This window comes from Peromyscus leucopus, chromosome X (genome assembly GCF_004664715.2).
Source record: "Peromyscus leucopus breed LL Stock chromosome X, UCI_PerLeu_2.1, whole genome shotgun sequence".
NCBI classification, from domain to species: Eukaryota; Metazoa; Chordata; class Mammalia; order Rodentia; family Cricetidae; genus Peromyscus; species Peromyscus leucopus.
Genome location: NC_051083.1, coordinates 53,867,214 through 53,891,017, shown reverse-complemented (window position 1 = coordinate 53,891,017; position 23,804 = coordinate 53,867,214). Strand labels below are relative to the sequence as shown.

Sequence of the window (23,804 nt, the reverse complement as noted above, 5' to 3'; positions counted from 1 at the left end):
ACACTCTCTAAAGGTCCCACCCTAACTGACATCATTAGAATAACTCAGTCGTGAACAATAGATGCTTCTTATGCATAGCAAAAAATACTCCTGTCATTCTGTAAGTTTGAAGGTTTAGGAACTGTACCAGAAACCAGGAGTAAATAGCAAATTTACTTTTTTTTATTACACACACACACACACACACACAGGCAAACTGACGTACAGACTTAGATTACTGTATTTGACCTTTGTATCTTCCCATTGTCCATGTCTACTTCAGACTATATGTATACCATTTCTTTTTGTCCTTATACGTACTGTTCTGAAAAATAATTTCCTACTTAAGAATTGCAAGAGTAGTAGAAAGAATTGCCATCCAGCTTCACCGGTAACGTTTGGTTATATTTGCTCTTTCATAATTCATGTTTATGTTCTCTTTCCCACCTTGACCCTTATTGAGAAATATGATCAATCCAGAATCTTTTTCTGAAGGCCTAACATGTATTTTTCTAATATATATTGGTGAAGTTAATTTTACTCTGAGAAAGAGCCTTCTTGTATTCTTGATGTACACTTCAGGATCAATCCAGGGCACTTCTTAAAATTGTATGTTCTTTTTGCCAGGTGTGGTGGTGCATGCCTTTAATCCCTGAATCCAGGAAGCAGTAGCAGGTCAATTTCTATGAGTTCAAGTTCATCCTGGCCTACATATTGATTTCTAGGCTAGCCAAGGCTACATAGTGAGACGCTGTTTCAAAAAAATTATAAGGGGCTGGAGAGATGTGTAGCTAGAGTTTTCCTGTCTGGCCCACAGTCAGGACAAATCTTTGTCACCCGCCAGTCCCACTGACTGTGGGCCAGGCAGGAAAACTCTAGCTACAGAGATGGCTCAGTGGTTAAGAGCACTGGCTGCTCTTCCAAGGACCCGGGGTCCATTCCCAGCACCCACATGGCAGCTCACAACTGTCTGTAACTCCAAGATCTGGGATGCATTTGTAATAGCAGACGATTCAGCTGAAGCTGGCTTGTAGAACTAAAAGGGCCAGTCATAGGATGAGCTTTTCCTGTTTGTGTCAGAGACCTGTGAAGCTAGCAAAGCTATGTTTTATAGTGTTGGCTTTGTTTTCAGGTGAGCTTCCTTCCAGGTGGCGCACTGCCTTTAGCAGTGGCAGATTTCCTGTTTGTACAGCACACTGTAGAAGAGCAAAGAAGTCCGTTTCTTTCTCAGAGACCTCCAGCAAGTCTTCTGTGTACTTCTTTCAGCCTGACTTGAAGCATTAGGCCTATTCCTGAATCAGTCCCTGTGTTCAGGGATGCACACCATTCATAGGACCATGGGACTGATGAGTAATAACTGACAAAAGAAAACGGATCTCCCAGAGAAAAATGGAGCTACCTACATGCTTTGGAGGAAGCAAATTTGCCTGAAGCACTTCAGGGGTAATACCCGAGTGAAAACTTGGGGTACTCTTATGAAAAGGGAAAGGATGTGAGACAGGCAGCTAATATGGTGACTTTTCTTTTTTAGGTACATGCAAAGCTTCCTTGAACTTTTAGAGTATGAAAACAAGAGCCCAGAAGACCCACGCGTTTTAGATAAGTAAGTATGGTGCAATTTACCTGAAAGTAAAACTATGTAGGCAAAAGAATATTTTGATAAATGGAACTCGTGCTATTGGGACTCAAGAATTGTAACTCAGGGCTGGGGAGATGGCTCGCTTGTTAAAGTGCTTAACATACCTGCACAGGTAAGGGCCTGAATTTGGATCTGCAGTAGTCAAATGACCACTGGGAAGGTTGAGCAACCTGCCTATTATCCTAGTACTTGGGAGTCTCCAGGGAAGCTGGGGCTAAACTACCCCAAAATGTGAGCTCTGAAGTTTCGCTGCCTAGCTAGACTATCCAAATAAGCGAGCTCTAGGTTCAAGTGAGAGACCCTGTTTTGACAAGTAAGGTAGAGACAACTGAACTAATCTGGCATCCACATGTATGTGTGTGAGAATTTGTATACTCACATTCTAACATGCATATACCTATATATACTACACCTACATCTGAGAACACAAGAAACTAGAATTCAGACAAAAGGTTTAATTTTCTTGTGGGTAATGACATTATTGAATTTTTTTAAATTTAAGAATTTAGCACAGTACACAAAGAATAATGAAACTTAAGTTAATACTTCATGGCATAATTCTTAATATATTTAGTCAGAGTGAGCTGGACACCAGTTTAATATAAGCATTGTGGTAAATGTTCCATCTAGTGGTAGTTTGAAGAATGCAGTAGCCTCCATATATGCATGAAATGCACATGAATTATCTACCTAAGCCATCGACTTAAAATATATTTTCCAATGAGATATTACAGTTGATCTCAGAAAACTGTAGTGTTTTGTTTTGGAGAAACATAAGTGTGTGTGTTCATACAACAGCCTGAATTCTGTTGCTGACACTATACACAGAGACTACTGGATTCTCATGTTACTAGAAAGTATTTGTTTTCCATTTTTGTTTCCAACAAAACATAACTCCAGAAAACCATAGCTGTTAATGGGCTTTTTTCCCCCAAGAGAAATTAAGTATCTCCACCCTAATTTCTTCCTGTTTTGGGAGTGATGAATGCTTGCTGAGAACTTTCTTTTAAGTATAGACATAATCCATATAATTGTGAGACAGATACTTGACTCGGATGTTCCATGAAAAGAACTAGGGAAACGCTATACTACACAAACAACCTTGGAGTGTTTTTTCACCCAGACGTGAATTCACAAACAAGGAAATATGGAGGTCAGAAGTGTAGAAGAATGTTCTCAAGGTTGTGACACCGCAGAGCAGAGCACCTATGAGTCATGGTTCCTTTTCCTTAGTGCAGTGGTTCTTTGCATTGTACCATGCTGCCGAAATGGCTAGTTCCAGTCAGGAGAAGGTAGCTCAGGGTTAGTTGTGTTTTCTCTAATGGATCTGTGAAATGTGAAAAGTGCAAGCATTGGGTTAGAGCTTCACTTGCTTCCTTGCTTCTAGTCACTGCTGTCATTTAAGGTGTTGACATCAATTGGATTGATTCCAGGAGCTTTGTTTCCTGAAATCATTAGTTGGGGACATTTTGAAATTCTCAAAACGAAGCTGGCCTCTAGTTCTACATTTGAGGATATAGATTTGGAGAAGTACACAACTATTAATTCATTGCTATGGTTTTTCTGGAGTCCTGTCTCTGTAACAAAATTTCCATCAAGGACAATATGTAAATAGGGAGTACCGAATCCAGTGTGTACTAGATCATGGCAGTAGGTCTCAGTTGGTGAGTTTTGATAACTTGCTGGCTTTATGCAGCTAGTTTGGAAAGTGGAGATTGGAGAAGCCCCTTGCTGTTAGTAAAGGAAGAAGTGAAAGGTGAGCTAGTGTCCTGAACATCCCTTTCTGTTCAGCTAGAGGTTATATGGGATCATTAACTGGGGTGTCATCTGTGTAAATCAAATTGATCATCATGATGGAGATAGAAAAGCCCAGGAGGGTAGGAAGGTATTCTGAGAATTAATCCATTAAAGTAAGCCTCTTCTCTTCAAGTAAAGATGTGTCTGCACTATAATGAATTATTTCATTTTACTGATATCTAGTTTATAAATACGTTGTTGAAAAGAGGTATATGAGGAAAAATTACCCATTGTAAAATTTCTTGTGAATAATTGTGAACTTGGGCATTTTTTGGTTTTGTTTTGTTTTTGAGACAGGTTCTTACTGTGTGGATTAGGCTGGTTTTGCACTCAGAGATCTAGCTGCCTTCTATGCCTCCCGAGTGCTGGGATTAAGATGTGTGCCACCAAGCCTGGCTAATTATGAACTTCTAGTTTCAGAGTTTACTCTTTGCTATCATTGTATGTATATATTTGTTATAGAAGTATTCCATTGAGAAAAATAAGACTTAAATAAAAGAAAACTTATCCTAAATTTCCATTAAATTACTAGGGGACAACCACAGCTAACATTTTCTTCTACCCTTATGTACCCTAAGCATTCATATTGCATGAGTGTCAAGTTTTTTGTTTTTGTTTGGGTTTTTGTTTGTTTTGGTTTTTCAAGATGGAATTTCTCTGTGTATCCCTGGCTGTCCTGGAACTCACTCTGTAGACCAGGGTGGCCTTGAGCTCACAGAGATCCTCCTGCCTCTGCCTCCCAAGTGCTAGGATAAAAGCGTGTACCACCACTGCCTAGCAATTTTTATAAAAATAATTGTCTACAATAGTTCTTGGACATTATTAATAGTTTCACAATGCAATCGTGCATCATTTAATGACCGATAATACCTTTAGAGAAATGCTTCATGAGGACAATTTGTTTGTGTGAACACTGTGGAGTATCCTCATACAAACTTAAGAGGATGACAGCCTTACTAGGGGACATAATCTTTTGGGGACACTGTTGTGTATAGAGTCTGTCATTGAAATGTTACTGTGGAGCACATAGCTGGTACACACACACACACACACACACACACACACACACACACATTTGGCTTTTTGAGACAGTTTTTTTCTGTGTAGCCTTGGCTGTCCTGGAATTCTTTCTGTAGACCAGGCTGGCCTCAGAGATCCGCCTGCCTCTGCCTCCATAGTGCTGGGATTAAAGGTGCCTTCCACCACTGCCCGGCACATATTATTAATTCTTCTACAGATAGGTCATGCAATTTGACCCATTAGTGTTGAATTTTAGACTGGTTTGTAGTTTTTAAAAATACTTATATGTATGTATGTATGTATGTATGTATGTATGTATGAGTATATGTGCATAGGTGTTTTTCATGTTGTGTGTGTAGAGGTTAGAGGATAGCCTTGGGTATTGGTCTTTGCCTTTGCTTTCTGTGGCTTCCAGAGATCCAAACTCAGGTCACCAGGCTTACACAGCAAGTGCATTTATCCACTGAGCCATCTTGCTAGCTCAAACAGTACTCCTAAAACATTTTTTATTTTCTTTCTCTCATGTCCACCCCTCCCCCTCCCCCCCATGTTCTGTGTGTATGATACATGCATGTATGTTTGTGAAAGCAGTTTTTAAAAACAGCTATTCACCTTGTTCAGTTGTCTCCCCAGCGTTGATCCTACAAGTGGAATTATCCTCTTTGGACTTAAGATATATTTGGTTAAGTTGCCCTTAGCAAATGTTCCATTTAGTGCCCACACACAACCTACACTGGCTATTATTTGCCATCCTAAGAAAGAAAGAACAGTTTCACATAGTTTACTTTGCCTTTGTGCTGGGTAATTGGTTGGCATTTGTGCTTGCTTTTTCATAGATTTCCCCACTAATATTAGACCCTTTTCCTAGTTTCTCAATAGGATGTTCATCTTCACTAAGTATAAGGACTTTTGGGCCTTCTTTTATTCATGTGTGTTTCTGAAATTCTGCAGTTATCTTTGTTTCTTTATGTTATGTGTTTCTGCCCTTGCTAATAAGCTTAGAACAGCCTTCTTTATTTTAAAGTTACATACTTAATTCAGCTGGTTTTCTTTTATTGTTTGTGATTTCATTTCACTCAACATTTTTATCTTTTTCAAAAGAAATGAACTTTTATGTATGGTTTATGTGTATACACGTGTATGTATGTATATGTGTGCATTTTCATGTGGAGACCAGAGGTTGGCTGTCTTCCTTGATCACTCACCTCATTTTTCCAGACAGGCTCTCTCACTGACAGGGAACTCGATGTTTTGACTAGAGTGGCTGGCCAGCGATCCCCTGGGATCCACCTGTGTCCACTCCCCTAGCTCTGGGTTTCTGAGATGTGCTGCCTGCCACACCTGGCTTTCATGTGGGTACAGAGCCTCCTCACTTTACCTCCAAGCCATCTCCCCAGTCTCACTCTTTCATTTTTCGTTTAATTGGGGCTTAAAGGCTTGAAATTGCTACATGATTAGACCTCTGGCCTAATCGGTTTAATCATTCCCTTACTGACTTACATTGTTACATTCTTTTCTAAATTTATTCTTATTCCATGTGCTTTGGTGTTTTTTCCTGCTTGTATGTCAGTGTGAGGGTGTCAGATCCCTGGAACTGGAACCACAGACAGTTGTGAGCTGCCATGTGGGTGCTGGGTATCGAACCTGAGTCCTCTGGAAGAGCCATCAGTACTCCTAACTGCTGAGCCATCTCTCCAGACCCCACATTGTTATACTCTTAATATGCTACATTTTGGTGCACAGCTACTTACTCAAACTTTGAGCCTGGCTCCATAATTTTTTTTTGTTTCATTACTTGACTTATTTTTCTGTTCTTAAAGTCACTGTATTTCATATATTTTTTCTATACATGTTTTTAAATTTATTATTTTTAATTTTATATGCATGGGTGTTTTGTCTACAAAACATGTGTACCACATGAGTATTTGGTGCCTATGGAGTCCAGAAGAGGGTGTCAGCTCCTCTGGGACTAGACTTAAAACTGGTTGTAAGCCACCATGTATGTCTTAGTTAATGTCCTATTGGTGTGAAGAGACACCATGACCACTGCAACTCTTACAAAGGAAAGCGTTTAATTGGGATTTGCTTAGAGTTCCAGAGGTTTAGTCCATTGTTGTTGTGGGAGGAAGCATGGCAGCATGCAGGCAGCTGGAGGAGGAACTGAAAGTTCCACATCTGGGTCCACAGGCAGCAGGAAGAGAGAGACACTGGGCCTGACTTGAGCATGTGGAATCCCAAAGCCCCCAGCAACACACTTCCTCCAACAAGGCCACACCTACTCCAACAAGGCCACGCTTCCTAATAGTGCCACCCCCTAAGCATTCTTTGGGGGCCATTTTTTTATTTTTCGAGACAGGGTTTCTCTGTGTAATAGTCCTAGCTGTCCCAAAACTCTCTTTGTAGACCAGGCTGTCCTCGAACTCACAGAGATCTGCCTGCCTCTGCCTCCTAAGTCCTGGGATTAAAGGTGCCTACCACCACCACCCAGCTGGGGACCATTTTTATTTAAGCTACCACAGTGCTCTTGACCACTGAGCCATCTCTCAGTCCCTTCTCTATACATCTTGACAGTAATGTGCCAGAATCCTTGAAAATGATTTGTGAGTTTGATTGGAGGTGGGCGTCTTCCTATATTGTGCAGGCTACTCTTAAACACCTTAGCTCAAGTACCCCCTGCTTCCGCCTCCCGAGTATCTGGAACTATGGGTATGTGCCACTGTTCTGGCAAATGAGTTTATTTCTGTTGAGTTTTTATATCTACATTGCCTCATGTTACACTGCAGGAAGGAGATGATTTCAAATTCTTGCTCATGAAAAGCGTGGCATTCTTTGTTCAGAGAAGAAGCTCTTGCTTTAAGACTCCATTTGTAAGTCCTTAGAGACTTTGGCAGGATTGTCCTCATGTTGTCAGGAGAAGCACTGATATGTTCTGTAATTCTTAGTAAAAAGAAAAAAAAACATTTATAGAACTCCAAAATGTAAGTTCATTCCTAACAAATTATTTGAACTTATTTTTAAGCTTTACAGAACCTTTTACTACTTTGGATAGCTCTGAAGGAATTTTGGTAGTAAGTTTCAAACCAAAGCTTGAATTAAGTTTTAATGTTTATGACTACTTCCTTTTACTATCTGGTAAAAGTAGTGTTTATTCTTATAAAGAGTACTAACAGGTAACTAGACAGCGGTGGAAGTGTGTTCCAGTCTATGAAATACAGACTTACCACTTTGTTTCCTTCCCGTGCAGCTTTCTCCATGTTCTGATTAATATCAGAAACAGACACAACGATGTTGTTCCTACAATGGCCCAAGGCGTGATAGAATACAAGGAAAAGTTCGGGTTTGATCCGTTTATTAGCAGTAACATCCAATATTTCCTGGACCGTTTTTATACCAACCGCATATCTTTCCGCATGCTCATTAACCAACACAGTAAGTGGGTTATGTTGGGTCCAGTTGTGAAAAGGTAACCACGTTGATTTTTCTGGAAAGTTTTCCTTGTGTTTCACTTTTAATTTACCGACTTAGACTTTTAGCTGTAGAAATTTCATTTCTAGTTCAGTTTTTCTTAAGTGAATCCTTCCTATTATAAATATCGCTTAATCAGTATTCTTGATTGCAAGCTGTCGGAAGAAGACATTTGTGGTGCTTACATTAGAGGCAGGACCACTGCTGTCTTTCAAGGGCTCTGCGCTACATTTCTGTGGAGACAAGGGACTGGTTTTAATGGCAGCCACATTGACTTCTCAGTAATTTCATGTACCTGGGAGTATTTTTCCTTAATCCATACATGTATTTTCTTTTTAGTTTTAAAAACATCAAAACTGGGAATATTGAATTGGCATGTTGGATATATAAGCAATTCCCTTTATTCCACAGTGATAGGAACAATCTGAGGAAGCAAGATTATCAGTCCAGGATGCGACTTTGAGAGTTTTTTTAGTCTGTTCCCCATGGTGATAGACAGGGGAAACATCTAGAATTCTTTTCAGCACAAAGAACTTCTTGGCTGATTTCTAGTGTTATCACCTTGCCTGATTTTTTTTAATTTTAAGGAAAAAGCATCCACGTATTTGGAGTCATTCTTGCTGATCAGAGAATGGACAAAGCATGTTTTGTTTGTCTTACTCATTTTTTGTTTTTTTTTTAATTCATTTAGATAAACAAATGTTATGGAACTCTTAAGTATGTATTTATGTATTTTTTAGAAACAAATGTATGACAATTTATAGAGAAAAGGGAACTATATGCTAGCCAGCTAATCTACTGAGATAGCAACAATTTCCAAGTGCTGATCGATTTAATATAAAATCTACCTATGAAAATTTGGCTTGAGTTGCTTTTTTTCTTTTCAGGTTCTTTAGATTTTTATTTAGGAATAAAAGTTGGCAGCTATTGTATAGAGTAAATGGAATATTTTTCTAAATTGTTTGAACAAATCTTGTTGGTGTACAAAGAATTGAAAAAGAACCTCCATGATGCAGGCATTGGTAGTGTTGCCAGTGAAGGTTCCTCACAACTGGCCTGGCTAGTGAACGTTGTGAATGTTTAGGGATTGGGATAAATGGCCGCAAGAGTCTTGAGCAGGGAGATAAGCTGCCACGCATGGAAGCGTCTTGATCTAGTTTCCATCAGCGGAAGGAGAAAGGATTGGGCACCTGCCGTGTGCCGCTGCTTTAGGATCGACTGACTGCAACTGAAGAGACCTGAAGTACATACATCCTTCCCCCTTTTTGACTGATGTATTTGCTCAGCCATCAGCTGGATTGCATTACTCTAAGTCATTGTGGATGCTGAAGTGATTCTTAAAATAAAGAGTCCTTTTTGACAATTAGAAATGTATTTCTGTGCTTGGCCATCTCAGCTTGCTGTGTTTCAACCCCTTTCCCTCTCTTTTGTGTTCATTTAGCACTTCTCTTTGGTGGGGACACCAATCCTGCGCATCCTAAGCACATAGGGAGTATCGATCCTACCTGTAATGTAGCTGATGTGGTGAAAGGTAAGGATACCAACCCACTGTCACTGACCATGGCAGAAATCGCATGGTGGTTTGTTTGAGGCAGCTCAGCTGTAGGGTTAGGTTGCTGTGTAGTCTGTGATTCATCAGGCCATGTTAGGTCTAAACCACTTAGTTCAAATATGAAATATTTCTAGATTGGGAAAGGATGAATAATTCTAATGCTCAAGTTTCAGTCTCTACTTCATTGGTCAGGGTTTAGTTCTTTCTTAAACAGTTAACATTTCAGGAAGTTCTAAATTTTGACTTGCTATCATTTTAAACTATTTCCTTGTTGTAAAATGGGGCTGAGTTCACATTTGCCAAATCTACATGTATTTCTGTTGCATACTCCTGGTGTTAGAAGCTATACAGCAAGTGAGCTTAGCTGGATGGACACTATGCCAATAGTCCCAGGGTAGAGCAGGCCTGGTACTCATAAATCCCTGGTTAACTGAGGACTTTGACTTTGAACAACAGGTGTCCCCATTATTCATTTAAACTAAATGCTCTATCAGGAAAGCTCAGCTGGCTGTAACCCAGCAGATTCCAGTACTACTTAAGTTTTTCCTTTGGGCAGATTCGTGTTCCCAACCTGTCTCCTTCCCCAGACTGCATTTCCTACTCTGCTTCTCACCCCTCTTGATATACTCAGGTGATGAGATGACATGACTCTACCTCTTCCTGGTTTTCAAGGACCTTGGTTGCACTTGAGCAACCATTGCTAAGGACAACCTGTGCACTCTGTTTTCCTGGAGCTGCCTAGGCCACTGTTTTCTCAGAAGACATTTACTCACATTATTTCAGTTCTAAGGTGACTACGTCTAGCTGATACATCACACTTGGGTCTTTTCTCTTGAACTGTAATTGATGTAAGGCCAGGGAATGCTTCTTTACTTGTTTGATAACATATATAAAACCTTGGAGTGCCTATAGAGATGATCTATAAATATTCTGTGGCTTGATAAATTTTAGACACTTAAAATTGTTTAATAATTTTGTTATTCAAAAATGTGGGCTGGAGAGGTGGCTCAGCTGTTAGGAGCACTTGCTGTTTTTGCAAAAGACCCAGATTCTCTTTCTAGCACGCACATAGTAGCTCACAACTGTCCATAACTCCAGTTTCAACATCCTCTTCTGACCTCCAGGGGTACCAGGTACACAGACATACATGCTTGCAAAACACTCATACACATGAAATAAAGTGAAAAATCTTTTTAAGAAATTACAAATAAAAAAATGCCATACACTGGAATTAACTAGTCCCAAAGTTTATAGTTTTTAGGTATGATATTGATATGGTGGTAATGTTTTTAGTCATAGCTTTAGAGATATATATAGCTTCAAGAGATATTAAATGTCTGTACATGGTATGAGGTAAGGGATTTGCTTCAAAATTAGAGGATGGGAAATGAAAAAAGACTGGACCCCTGGGAAGAGTAGTTGAGGCTTTGGTGAGTATATGGGGGTTCATTATACTGTGGTTTATACTTTGGCAAATGTTTGAAATTCTTGATGGTAAAATTTGGCAAACATTCATTTTAATTGTCTCATTGTTTCTTTACAAAATCAAGGCTGACTAATTTTTAGGGAGGTTATAACTGAGAACCTGTGGATTTGATAAGTATCGGGAGTTTTATGAAACTTACCAACTTCTGTAGTACAAAGAGATCAAGCGGTGCTGCAGTGCATCAAAGCCTTATACAGTTTAAGGAGGAATCCCCGTGACTTAACTGCTAAGACTGAAAGAACTTGTTTTCCGACTGGTGCTGTCAGCATTATTCTGTTAATTAGCAGGTAGTAACTACTGATGATGTTGTTATGTTGATATCTAATCTGTGCATACAAATTTCAGGATGTGCCAGAAACTTGTACATTGTTCTTAGTGTACAAATTTTGTGCAAAAACTAACCGCAGATTATTCAGAGTAGTTCAACAGATATTTGAAAGAAAATAATCCTGAAAGTTTATGCCTGAGTCTCTTAGTGCCCCTGTGTCAGTCAGCTCTCTGTTGATGTGACAAAATGCCTGAGGCAATCAACTTACAGGAGAAAATATTTATGTGGGTTCATTTAAAAAAGTTTCAGTGCACTGTTGCTTGGCCCCATCATTGTGAGCCTGTGACAATGTAGAATATTGTGACAGTGAATGTGTGCCAGAGCAAAGCTACTCATTTTATGGTAGCTGGGAAACAAAAAGAGAAAGGAGCCAGAGTCCCAATACCCCCTTCAAGATGAGTGACCTAACTTCCTTACCCTTATCCCCCGTCCTCAAGCACCACGTTCCCGTCCCCCATCTTCTCAAAGCACCACAAGCTAGAAGCCATTTAGCACAAGCATCAGTTTTCTTTGTTCATTTTACTCACAACTCCAGTCTCTTCCTTTCTCTTCATTCTTCCAGTACTCACAGCTTATTTTTTGCTGTGCTGGGGATTGAACCTTGGGCTTTAGACATGGTGGGCAAGCACTTTACCATTGAGCTTTATTCCTGTCCTCTTTACTTTTTATTTTGAGATCCAGTTTCACCATGTCTGCCAGGCTGGCCTTGAACTCACTCTGTAGCCCATGTAGGGTTTGAAATTATCCTTCTGTCACGGGCTTCTCAGTAGCTAGGATTATAGGTCTACATTGTCAGGTATAGCCCACTCACAGATTTATCCTTACTCTTTTGCCATTTTTTAAATCTTCTGCCTAGTGCATTGCAGAAGTTTACTATATTCTATTGTGTGATTTTGGGGGAGCACAACTAAAGCCTAGATTCCTGGCAAAGCTCTGAGTAGTGACTGTCACTCCTCATACTCCTCTGTCATTCCACTTCCCCCAACACATACAACACATACACCACGCCCATGTACACACACAGGTGCATACATACACATCCTGCCACCATACTTCTGAGGGGAGGAGGGAGGACTGAGACACTCTGTTCCTCTGTGAATCTTTGAATAGCGTTCATCTCTCAGTAGCAGATTTCCTAAAGTTAAAAAGCATTGGAGGGTGGTTTGAGATCTGAAAGTATACACTACTGCAAAGCCACATCCACATAATCAACTTTCCGACAACCTTCCTTCCCATCAAGGTGCTTTACACGTATCTACGTTTAGAAACCTTTATTTTTTATAACACTGGTGATTGAACCTAGGGTCTCTCACATGCTGAGGAAACACTGCACAACTGAACTATATTCTGATCTCCTCTTCATTTTTTATTTTGAGGTAGGATCTTGTTAAGTTTCCAGGCATTCTCTGAACTCAACTCTGTAGCCCAAACAGGCCTTGAACTTGTCCTTCTGCACGAGCCTCCAAAATATTATTACAGTCCACTAGAATAAGCACAGCTAAATGTCCATTCCAAATGGCCCTATATGTATGTGCATTCATGTGCTAGTGCTGTACACGTATGTTTTTGTAGCCTTCACAAGTTTTAATGAACTAAAACTGATCGCATGCTTAGGCCTTTTGAGACAGATTGCAGAAAACTTATGTAGAGGGTAAGAGTGCTATTTTTATTTTTGACTAGACAGTTGTATGAAGGTGTACAAGTAGGGGTGCATCCAGCGTAACAGTAACAGAACAGAACTCTCTTAAGCAAACCTCCCCTTGTGGCTTATTCAGCACATTAATTTCTACCTTTATACGTCTGTAAATTATAGACTCTGGAGTGAATGCCAGAATTAAGTGTTATAAAGCAAGTCCTATTATCCTTTGGGAGGAGCCTTCCGTGGTGACCCTTTTGCCTACTTTCTTTGTAAGAAACCAGAAAATCCAATGGAAAATCCTGTGATGACAGTGTTTTAAAGATACAGACTTAAATCTTTGCTTTGGTACAAAAGTTGACTTCCTCAGACATGCTAACTTTTCCATGTCGTTTTTATATGTTGTTATTGCTTAGCATGATAGCATACAAATGGCCTCCTGAGTGCATGACATTGTTTCAGCTCAGAAATAATATCTTATGTTCTCAATTTGGTCTCCTCAGGTTGCCATAACAGATTCACTCTAGCTCCAGAAATAGGTTTATTAAAATAATTGAGTAGGTGGTCAGGTCAAAAATGTGCAGAAGGTGAAGATGTGGATAACCCATCAGTCTCATCTCAGACACTTGCTAAGTAGGTCCCTGGCTCAGGTGTGGCTCAGTGAGCAAGGGCATGTGCAGCAAGCGGGCTAAGGAGTTTTTTTTTTTCTGTAAGTTTGTCAAGACAGGATCTCAGCTAGCCCAGGCTGGCCTCAAACCTGGCATAGCTAAGAATAATCTTGAGCTACTGATCCCCTTCACTTTCTAAGTGCTGGGACTCCAGATGTCTTCCACCACTGCCAGCTCTGACTGTTTGGCTCATATGGGATAATGCAGAGCAAATTCATTTTGAATTTGTAATTTATTATTATTATTATTATTATTATTATTATTATTATTATTATTATTTCATTCTATGTGTATGGGTGTTTTGTCTGCATATATGCCACATGAGTGCCTGGTGCCCCCAGAGGCCAGAAGACGGTGTTGGAACTCCTGGAACTGGAAGTACAGATAGTGATGAGCTGCTATGTGGGTATTGGGAACTGAACCTGGGTCCTCTGGAAGAGCAGCCAGATTTAAAACAGTTAAGAAAACAGCTACTTAGATTATGCTAACAGGAGAGAATGTTGCTCTGTTACCACGTATCTCCAACAGGAAACAACTGATAAAATGGTACATTGCTAAGAAGGCAATAATTGGGGGTTTTAGGTGTCTTTGGTTTGGCAAGATAGTTTGAAAACACCTGCTTGTGTTGCTTTGATTAACCTTATGTTATTACCACATGAAAATAGTGGTGTGGTGTCGTTTTCATTAAAAATAAAAGAATCTTGACTGGGGGAGATAGCTTGGCTCAGCAGTTTAAAGCACTGACTGCTCTTCCAGAGGACTTGGGTTCAATTCCCAGGACCTGCATGGCAGCTAGCGATTGTCTGTAGCTCCAGTTTCAGGGTATCTGATGCCCTCTTCTGGCCTCTCTGGCCACTGTAGACACACAGTATAGAAGACATCCATACAAAACACCTAGTCACATCAAGTAAAATAAAATAATAAGTAAGCAGAGCTAATGAGATTGCTCAGTGGGTAAAAGTGCTTTCCACACAAGTATGAAGACCTAAGTTCAGGTTCACAGAACCTACATAAAACATCTGTCTCAAACAAGCTAGAAGGCAAGGGCTGACCTTGAGATTGTCTTCACACTTTCTTGTGTGCTGACTCACATGTGTGCTTACATTCTCACACAGGAGCATGCACACATACACATAGACAAACACACATAAAAGACAAATAAAAATGGTCTTGCGACTTTGCAATATTTCATGGCTATTTATGTGTACTTTGTTCTGACAGGAATTTTAAACTTGAGTTTATAAGGTTTTTCTTTTTTCAGTTAGACTTAAAGTTATTGTGTATGACGTGTTCATTTAAAAATTTTCAGTACTCAAGTTCTAGCTCCTTATGTTGTAAATGAGTGATACAGTGGATTAACTATAAAATCTGATAGTTGATGGAAGAGTTATATGGAAGATTTGGAGTAGAGACTTATAATCAAATAAGCTCCATGATCTGTTAAAATTTCCTATGTGTTATTTCTGAAAAGTGATTCATGGCTAAAGATGGATCTGCTGGAAATACTCTATTACTACTGCAGACATTCTTAGCGCAGTGACTATCACTTACATTTACTGGCAATAATAATAATTTCCCATGTTCCCTTTTCAAGATTAGTAGTATATTCTGGCTGAAATATAGTACAGGTAAAAATAGTTTGTCTTCTTAAAACAATTTGATTTCTAATTTTAAAATAGTAAATTTTTATTTAGAGAACTTAATGTAAGGACAGCTTACAAAAACTCTAGGTGTAAAGGAAATTCCCATACCAGTAGCTGAATTTTGGTTGTTGGGATTTTTAAAACGGTTTTAATTTTGATGTTAAATTAACTTTACTTAAGCAAAGAATGCCGTTTTAGTGTTCCCAAACACCCAGTAGCCACATGATCACTTATGTCATGAGAGTGCAGAAACAGGTGACGTAGCCTTGACTTTTCAAGCAAGTGGTCACTTAATGTAGATTCTCTCCAGAATCACTTGGCTAGCCTGGAACTCTCTATGTACACCAGGCTGGCCTCAAACTCAGAGATCTACCCGCTTCTGCTTTTTAACCCTGAGTGCTAGGATTAAAGGCATGTGCCACCACACCTAGCCTACTTATGCTGATGTATTTTAAACGTCTGTCCCTAGGCCTCAAAACAGAGGTACTGCCTCAGAATTTCCAGGGGTTTATTTCACAATCTGAACTCTTTACACTCAACCTTACCCAAAAGGTGAACTAATAATAATCTATACTCTTTTAAAATTTCCTAATCCTTGCTTACCACTCTGGGACTCTAACGTCCAATCTAACTAAAAGGAACACTTGTTAGTGTAATTGCTTGAATGGTGAAAACTTTATCATTGGCCAAAGGATTATTATTTAGCAAATGCTTTATTTTTGCTTTTGTAGTGTTTGGGATTGAACCCAAGGCCTTTCATAAATTAGGCAAGTACTCTCCTACAGAGCTACACCCTCAGCCCTTAATCAGATGTCTATTATGTATGTATTTTATCCAAAGCACTTTGGTATCCTCTGAGAATTTGCCCATCATGGTATAAATTTTTATTAGTAATACTCTCAGCATTCTCTGGATGGTGTGTGAAAATCTACATTGCAATGTTTGAAGATTTTCAAGAATAATGAAGTAATTCTTAATTGTAACATTGATCCACTACAGTGTATAATGAAACTAAAATATTCTTGAAAAACCAAAAAAAATAAAATAAAATATTCTTATTCACATGTGATTTTAGGAGCCATACTAAGTTTGAAGTTGGCTGTTTTTATTTGGACTCCACTGTCCTCCACACATTGTATATGCCTAGCATGTTTTCAGTGTTATCGTGCTCATAGTAATGCCAAAGGTAATGCCGTGGATAATTAGAACATTTAGTAGGTTTGGATTCTGTCACGGTTTTATAGTGAAAGGAAGTTCAATGTTAAAAATTATTATATACCTGGAGGAGTTGAGGCATATTGACTTTGTATATAGATAGTGAAACATTGTAAATTTCAGCATTTGGGTCTTAAAAGTTCATGGTCAGCTTTTGTGCTATCGCGTCACTAGGTGGAGATGTAGCATTGTTTAGTAGACTAGCCAGAGCAAAAGAGCTGGTTCCTGATTTCTCTCTCTCCTTCCTGTCCTCCTCCTCCTCCTCGTCCTCCTCGTCCTCCTCCTCCTCCTCCTCCTCCTCCTCCTCTCTCTCTCTCTCTCTCTCTCTCTCTCTCTCAATATTTTATATATAATTGATGAGGTTTGTTATATTCTAGGGAAAAATTTGCAATTTTGATGTAGTTTAAAATTCTAACTTCTTTTTTTTTCAGGGTGAAAATTCAACCCTATTTTAATGTCTATTTTCAAACTTCTAATTTTTTAAAAATTATTTTCTGTTTTTGCTACTAATAGCCTTTTTGTTTTCTGTTTTTATTGTATCTTGTCATGATTTGTCTGATGTCTCTGTTTTGATGCTTAATTCTGAAAGTTTAATAAGATGTGAATTTTTAATGTGGGGACAAGTAATATTAGATAATTAGAATATACAATTCTAATTTGGTAGCAACACAAGGTACTTATAGTCTGAACATACCCTGTTCTTACCTTTGTATTATTTTAAGATGGTAATGTCAGATTTTAACATTGAAGTTCTCTAGAGTGTCTTTCTCTCCCTCCCTTTTCTTTCTTCCTTCTTTCACCTCTTGAATCTTAAGCAAGTATATTCTCTATGCACAGTGTTGATTGTCTCCAAGAAGTTGGTATGTTGCTGAGAACAGTGTGAGTGCACCCATCTGATTTTTGGAAATTGTAAAGGAAAAACTCAAGTCTTGTTCTGATAGTCTGGCAGTTCTCAAGTGTTTATTAGAGTTACCATCTAGTTCATCACTTTCCCGTTCCTAGGGTCATAAGAAACAAAAGGCATGTTCACACAAAAGCATAGACAGGAATATTCATAGCAGTATTCATAATAACAAAAGTGTAAACAACTCAAGTGTCTGTCATCTGATAAGTGGATGAAGAAAATGTAGTATATTTGTACAATGGCTATTACTTAAAATATTTTTATACCATGAAGTTTAAATATATGGAATGGACTACTGGTTCATGTTATAACATAGATGACCGTATGGAATGGTGCTATTCACGTTGGGCAGGTCTTCCAACCTCAGTTAATGCAATCAAAATAATCTCCCTAAGACATGCCTAGAGACCAGTGTCCCTCCTTGAGACTCCTTTTCCAGGTGATCCTAGATTATGTCAGGTTGACAGAAGTAACCATCACAAACACTAGGATGAGGAAAAGAAATCAGCCACAAAAGACCACATATTACAGGATTCAGTTTATTTTCATATGTCCAAAATGGTAGATTAGACGAAGTAGAAAGGTGGTTGCCAAGGGCTGGCCAGAGACGAATGACTGCTAATAGTGTGGGACTTCTTTTACAGTGATAAAAATGTTAATTGTGATAAGGGGTGCAAAACTTGGCAGATAATACTAAACACCACTGAGTCACATGTTCGCTGTAAATGGCAAATTGTATGAGACTTAGGTGTCAGTCAAGTTTTTAAAGTGAGTTATCAAAAGGGTTATGATACCAAGCCAAGAAATAGCAATTGGTCATCTAACAGGTGCTAGCCTAAGTTCTGTGTAACATTATAAAGCAAGTGAAGACCCAGATCCTCTCCTCAGATTGGTTTTTTGTTGTTTTTTTTTTAATGGTTTACAGTTCAAGATAAGTTAATAAATATGCCATAAGGCACTTTTACTTTCTTAATTTATTCCTTACCTTTTAAACTTTCTACAATCTGTCTTCTAGCTATTTTTGTAATGACATTGATTTTCTTCCCTTATGTCTATTTGCCCATGTTGAAAAGCAAACTCTTGCACCTTAGACTTTATATTAGCTCCAAGCTGTTATCCTTAACCAATTAAGGACATTTTAAAGACAGTGGGTGGTTCTAATAATTGAAATTATATGTTTCATGAAAACCTGTGCACTCAGTAAGTTCTCATTGATATTTCACTTGCCAGTAACTGGAAAATTATGGCTGTTGGCAGTTTTTTAAGATTTGTGTATATGAGTGTTTTGCCTCTATGAATGTGTGTGTGTATGTATGTATGTATGTATGTATGTATAACTTAAACATGCATGGTACCTACAGAGGCCATAGAAGGCATCAAATCCCCTAGAACTTGAGTCATGGATGACTATGAGCCACCATATGGGTGCTGGGATTTGCTCCAAGAGAGCAAAAAGTGCTCTAAACTGCTGAGCCAGGTCAGCAGCTGGCCACAGATCTCTCCAGGTCTGACTGTTGTCAGTTCTTTTTTTAATTACAGAAAGTATTGTTTTGCCACAATTTAATCCGATTCTGTGATGTTCAGAAGTATAGTCCTAGGTTTATAAATTTTCATGAAAAATATCTTTTAGCAGTATTTAAAAGTATTGTTACTAGTCTATGATTTTGATAAGGCTGTGGTCCTTAAAACTTAGGAAAGAAAAATGTTTTAGTCATAGTAATGTGTTGAAGCCAAATGGCTGCTTTAAAATATTTGATTCTTTTAAAGTCAGTTAGACAGATTGACTTTATTTCTGTATACACACCCATGTGCTTATATCTGTGTCATTAAGGCAACAATTAAATTTTTCTTTCTTGCAGATGCATATGAAACAGCCAAGCTGCTTTGTGAACAGTATTACCTGGTAGCTCCGGAGCTGGAAGTGGAAGAATTCAATGGTAAAAGACAAAGCATTTTAGATGAGATCAGACAGAGTCAGGGTGGTATGGCTAAGAAGAAATATTTTCACGTTAAGTCCATAGAAGGTGACTGAAATGCTGATTGCATCCGAGCTGTCTTTCCAAGAGCTCCTAAAATGGTGCGGCACTTCCATCTTTGTGTCCTTTCCGAATGGTTCCTGTACCATCAGGCAACTGGGAGTATCCTTAGAAGTCACTTTGGGATAGGAATGTGCAGTCCGTCCTGTGTTCAGAAGCCTTTTCCATTCACTTTGGGGCTTAATTGTGCTGCTACCTCTTCTTTTATATTCTTTTTTTTTTTTCTGCTTAGCCTCCAGTTCCCACTTTCCATACTTATAGGAAAGTCATCTCAAAGTCAAATTCCTTATGTCTGTATAGAGTTCTGTTGACATTTATTAAGTGCTGCTTCAACTAATGGTGTTTTGGGCAATGACTGTGCAAAACAGACTTTATTATTTCTTGAGTCTCAAGCATAAAAATCTCAGACCACTTTTTTCACTGACTTTTAAAAATGTACTATTAGAGGAAATATTCATATTCCGTTCATCTTATTTTAGAAAGCCAACAAACCTTCATTAATCATCCACTGCAGCCACTAGGCCCAGGATAAGGGAAGAATCATGGCCAAAAACATTTTACATGGTTTTAAAAGGAAGAAAAGAAATGTCAACTGTAATATTCCCAAAGAAAAGTACACATAATTGAGCAAACCTTTAGATGACTCCTAGAGATTGTTGTTTAAACTTAAAAGAAGAAAACAAACTGTAAAATGTTTTTCATTTCCTTGAGATTTGGACTGAAAAGGTTGAATTGAATTCTGAGGCTGTTTATATAATAATGATGCAGTTTGCCACAAGATAGACGAAGCACTCAGCTTGCTTCTCAGCCCCATTACAACCGCAATCAAAGAATCCCATAAAAACAGCAAAGGAAGCCAAGGAGGCTTATAAGTGGACTAGTGTATTAGTCTCTTCAGGCTACTAAACAAACCCATCAGAGACTGGGTGGATTAAATAACAGACATTTGTTTCTCATGGGTCTAGAACTTGGGAAGTACCAGATTGTGGTATGAATAGACTTGGTGTCTGGCAAGGGCCTGTTTTCTGACTTACAGATGACTTCTTGATGTGCCTTTACTTGTAGGAAGGGGCCAAAGAGCTCTCTGGGGTCTTTTTTAGAAGAACTCTAACCCCATTCATAAGGCTCCATTCTGGCAAGTAATCAACTCCTCAAGGGCCCACCTCTAGGTACCATCACTTTGGTAAATCAGTTTTGAGGTGTGAATTGAGAGAGACACAGACACTGAGTCCTGGAAACCCACTAGTGGCAACTCCTGGAAGAGTACAGCCGCATAGAAGTATGCTGACTGATAGGACAGGGCAGGACCAACCTAAAAGGAGCAGGCTGCTGCAGAGATGGCAACCATTTTTCCTGTTATCCCGGAGAGGGGCTGTGGGAGCTCTGTGGGTGACGCAAACAACTGGACAGAAGGGAAGCCGGAGGACAGAGATCAGCTGAAAGCTGATCTAAGAGAAGCCTGGAGAGATGACAGGGAAGAGCTTTACTCTGTCTAGGCTCTAACAGCACAGCAACAGAAATGGATGTTGTTCAAGAACAGCTTCCTGGGCCGGTTCTGGGAAGAATATTATTCCAAAGTAAAGCCTTCTTCATTTTAGCATTTGAAGGCCTCTCTGGTCATAGTCTACCTTACTAAGCTAAGGGCTTATTCTAAAGCCAGTGGAATCTTGATCAGGTTTTAAAAAGTCCAAGTCAGTCTTGTCACTGTGGGCAATCTCCAAAGGGACAGAACACTGGCTACCTCAAGTGATGAATTCAGTTCTAAACGGAATTCCTAAACAAAATCACAACCATGGTATGTCAGACTTTGGCAACACCCAACTGGCGTTGAATTTCTCTGCTATACTGTTACTGCCAGAATCTGCCTCTCTTTACCAGATTCTGAGGAAGAATGATTTTTAAACCCCAGATTCTTTATTTAGCTAAACCCTCAACTGAGACAGGGTTATCAGGACTGAGAGATGTGTTTCCTGTGCACACTTCAGTAAGGTAGGTTATATAACTGGCTCAATAGGCTGTGTAATATAGATGTAAAAAATACACAAGACATTTTAGAACCTCAGAGATGGCCATGTAGCATGTTTAAAAAGCACCTGAATCTGATTTGAAAATTCCTAAAGAATAGCATGGATACCATGCAAATGAAAAGGCTGTATCTTGGTAATACAGTGAGGATACCCAAGAGAAGAGTGATTGGGGACAACAGGAAAAATGTACGGCACAGAAGAGACACACGGACTGTGTAGTGTCACTTTTATGTTATGTTGTGATCAGATACCATGACCAAAAGCAACTTAAGGAAGAAAGAAAGAGTTCATTTCGGCTTATGGTTTTAGAATGATAGTGTCCTTCCTGGTGGGAAAAGCATGTCATGGAAGCAAGAGGAAGAAGCTAGCTGATCATATTTTCATTAGCACACAGGAAGGGGAGGGGAAAGGAGTGAGACGGATAAAAGCAAGCAGGAATTAAAACGCTTCCTCCAGCCAAGTTTTACCTCTTAAAGGTCCCATAATCTCCCTAAATAGCATTTCCAGTGGGGGTCCAAGTATCCAAATACATGAGCTTTTGGGGGACATTTCTCATTCACACTACCACAGACTGAATGTGATATGTTCTGAAAAGGGTAATGTGATGATGAGCAATTGGAAGAATATAGACAGAATCCATTTTACTGGAAGACTGAAAGTATTTCCTCCAAGTAACACATGAGTCATGTCACTGGACTCACAGGGAGGGAAAGAGCACTTTTGTGGCTGTTCTGCAGTGATTGGCCTATCAGGCCTGTTGGGGCGCCACCTGCTGGGAGTCTAACTCCATCAGGTTCGATGACCTGGGTGTGAAGTCAGCACAGCAAAGAAACTGACCACCTGTTTCAAACAAGTGGCCTGGGAAAGCCTGGGCCATTTTTATTTATACAATTTCAATGGTTTGCATGAACAGTATTACAATCAATTTTATTTAAGTTTCTAATAATGGTTACAGTAATTGTCAGTGTGTTCCTTTACCTCATTCCCCTCCTGTCCCCCACTTTCCCATGGGTAACCATTACCTACTTGATTCATAGCTCTAATGTCAGGAACATAAGCAGTGTTGCAAGTGACAAAGTTTTTCTACCTAGGCACACCTACAGGTACAACAGTGTGCCCAGTTGGCAGCATTTACGGTTACAGCATCATGCAAAGTGAGAGAGAGCTTTGCCTGTAGTGGTTAATGTTTGCCTCCAGTCAAATCTAAGTTCTCACAACTAACTCATCAGCCAAGGCTGAAGCAATTCACTCTTCATTCTGTAGCACTCTGTCTGCTGTGGGGACATACCGGGTTCTCTCCTATCCTCCTGTACACTACATAACTTAAAAGCTTCCTTTTAATAGTTGCCACTGCTTATCTCCTGTTCTCATATCCCCTTCCTCTCGACTTCTTACAGTATTGGCACAGCTATTAGAAAGGAGGGCATTGTGGGTTTCTATAATTCTGCTTCATTCCCGGTTCCTAGATCGTCCCCATTAACTCTTGATATCCTATTTATTTGCATTTCTCCTATATTCTCTTTTTTTCCCCGGAGCTGAGGACCGAACCCAGGGCCTTGCACTTGCTAGGCAAGTGCTCTACCACTGAGCTAAATCCCCAACCCCATCTCCTATATTCTCATTTCTTGTGGTTAAAATCGTTCTCTCTAGAACAGTTATGCAGATTTGTAATGTCATGAACTACTGTGACTCTTTCAGACAAGGTGAGTTGGAAAGGCAACATCCTGTTCTTGGAGAACCCTGAATTCATGGTCACACTTGAAACATCAAGGCTTTAGGATCAGGTCCACTGTACATTTTTAACAACATCCCTCTGGCTCACCCAGAAGAGCGTCATCGGGGGAAATTTTCCTAATGTAACAGCCATTTCATCTGTAGCTCTAAAAAGTGGAACTAGAGGCAGCCAGCAATATGGTTTGTATGAGGAAAGCAAGGAGAGTGAGTAGCACATATGTTCCTGGGGTCGTGCCCAGAACTGTGCAGTGAACTATCCATCGGCCTTGCCACAATGGGTCAGGTTCTCCAGGGCCTTGTCACAAGGAGAACTTGTTCGTGCTATTCTCAAGCCTTGTCCCCCGAAGAAGTCACATGGCTCCCGGCAATTGTGTCAGAGCCCTCTTGATACATTCATCCATTTCCCTAAGGCCTGTCATCTGGCAGCTAGCCAAGCTTTTATATGAGCCTTTCAATGAGTAGTTAAGATTGAAACCGTGGCAGCGCAGTTTAGTCTAGCTTACCACGCCTTCTTAGTTGGTTCATATTACCACAGATGACTCCTGGGATGGATGGCAGATCTGTCCTTCTGATTTGAAAAATTCCAGGAGATGTTTGTATGTTCTTGTGTGTTTCTCAGAATACCATGACACAAATGATACTATTTCAGTTTTGCTTAACAGCATTTGAAAGAGC

The 23,804-nt window shown here is 39.5% G+C and overlaps 1 protein-coding gene across 2 annotated transcripts in view; it reads left to right on the top strand.

Moving 5' to 3' along the window:
* Pdk3 (pyruvate dehydrogenase kinase 3) overlaps positions 1-23,804 on the top strand; it is a 60,088-nt gene that overhangs the window by 20,732 nt on the left and 15,552 nt on the right. For both annotated transcript variants that reach the window (XM_028881675.2, XM_028881676.2), the window contains exons 3-6: positions 1,511-1,582; positions 7,680-7,864; positions 9,342-9,431; positions 19,192-19,269. In XM_028881675.2, coding sequence (XP_028737508.1) covers positions 1,511-1,582; positions 7,680-7,864; positions 9,342-9,431; positions 19,192-19,269 — 425 coding nt within the window. The remainder of the gene's footprint in view (positions 1-1,510; positions 1,583-7,679; positions 7,865-9,341; positions 9,432-19,191; positions 19,270-23,804) is intronic.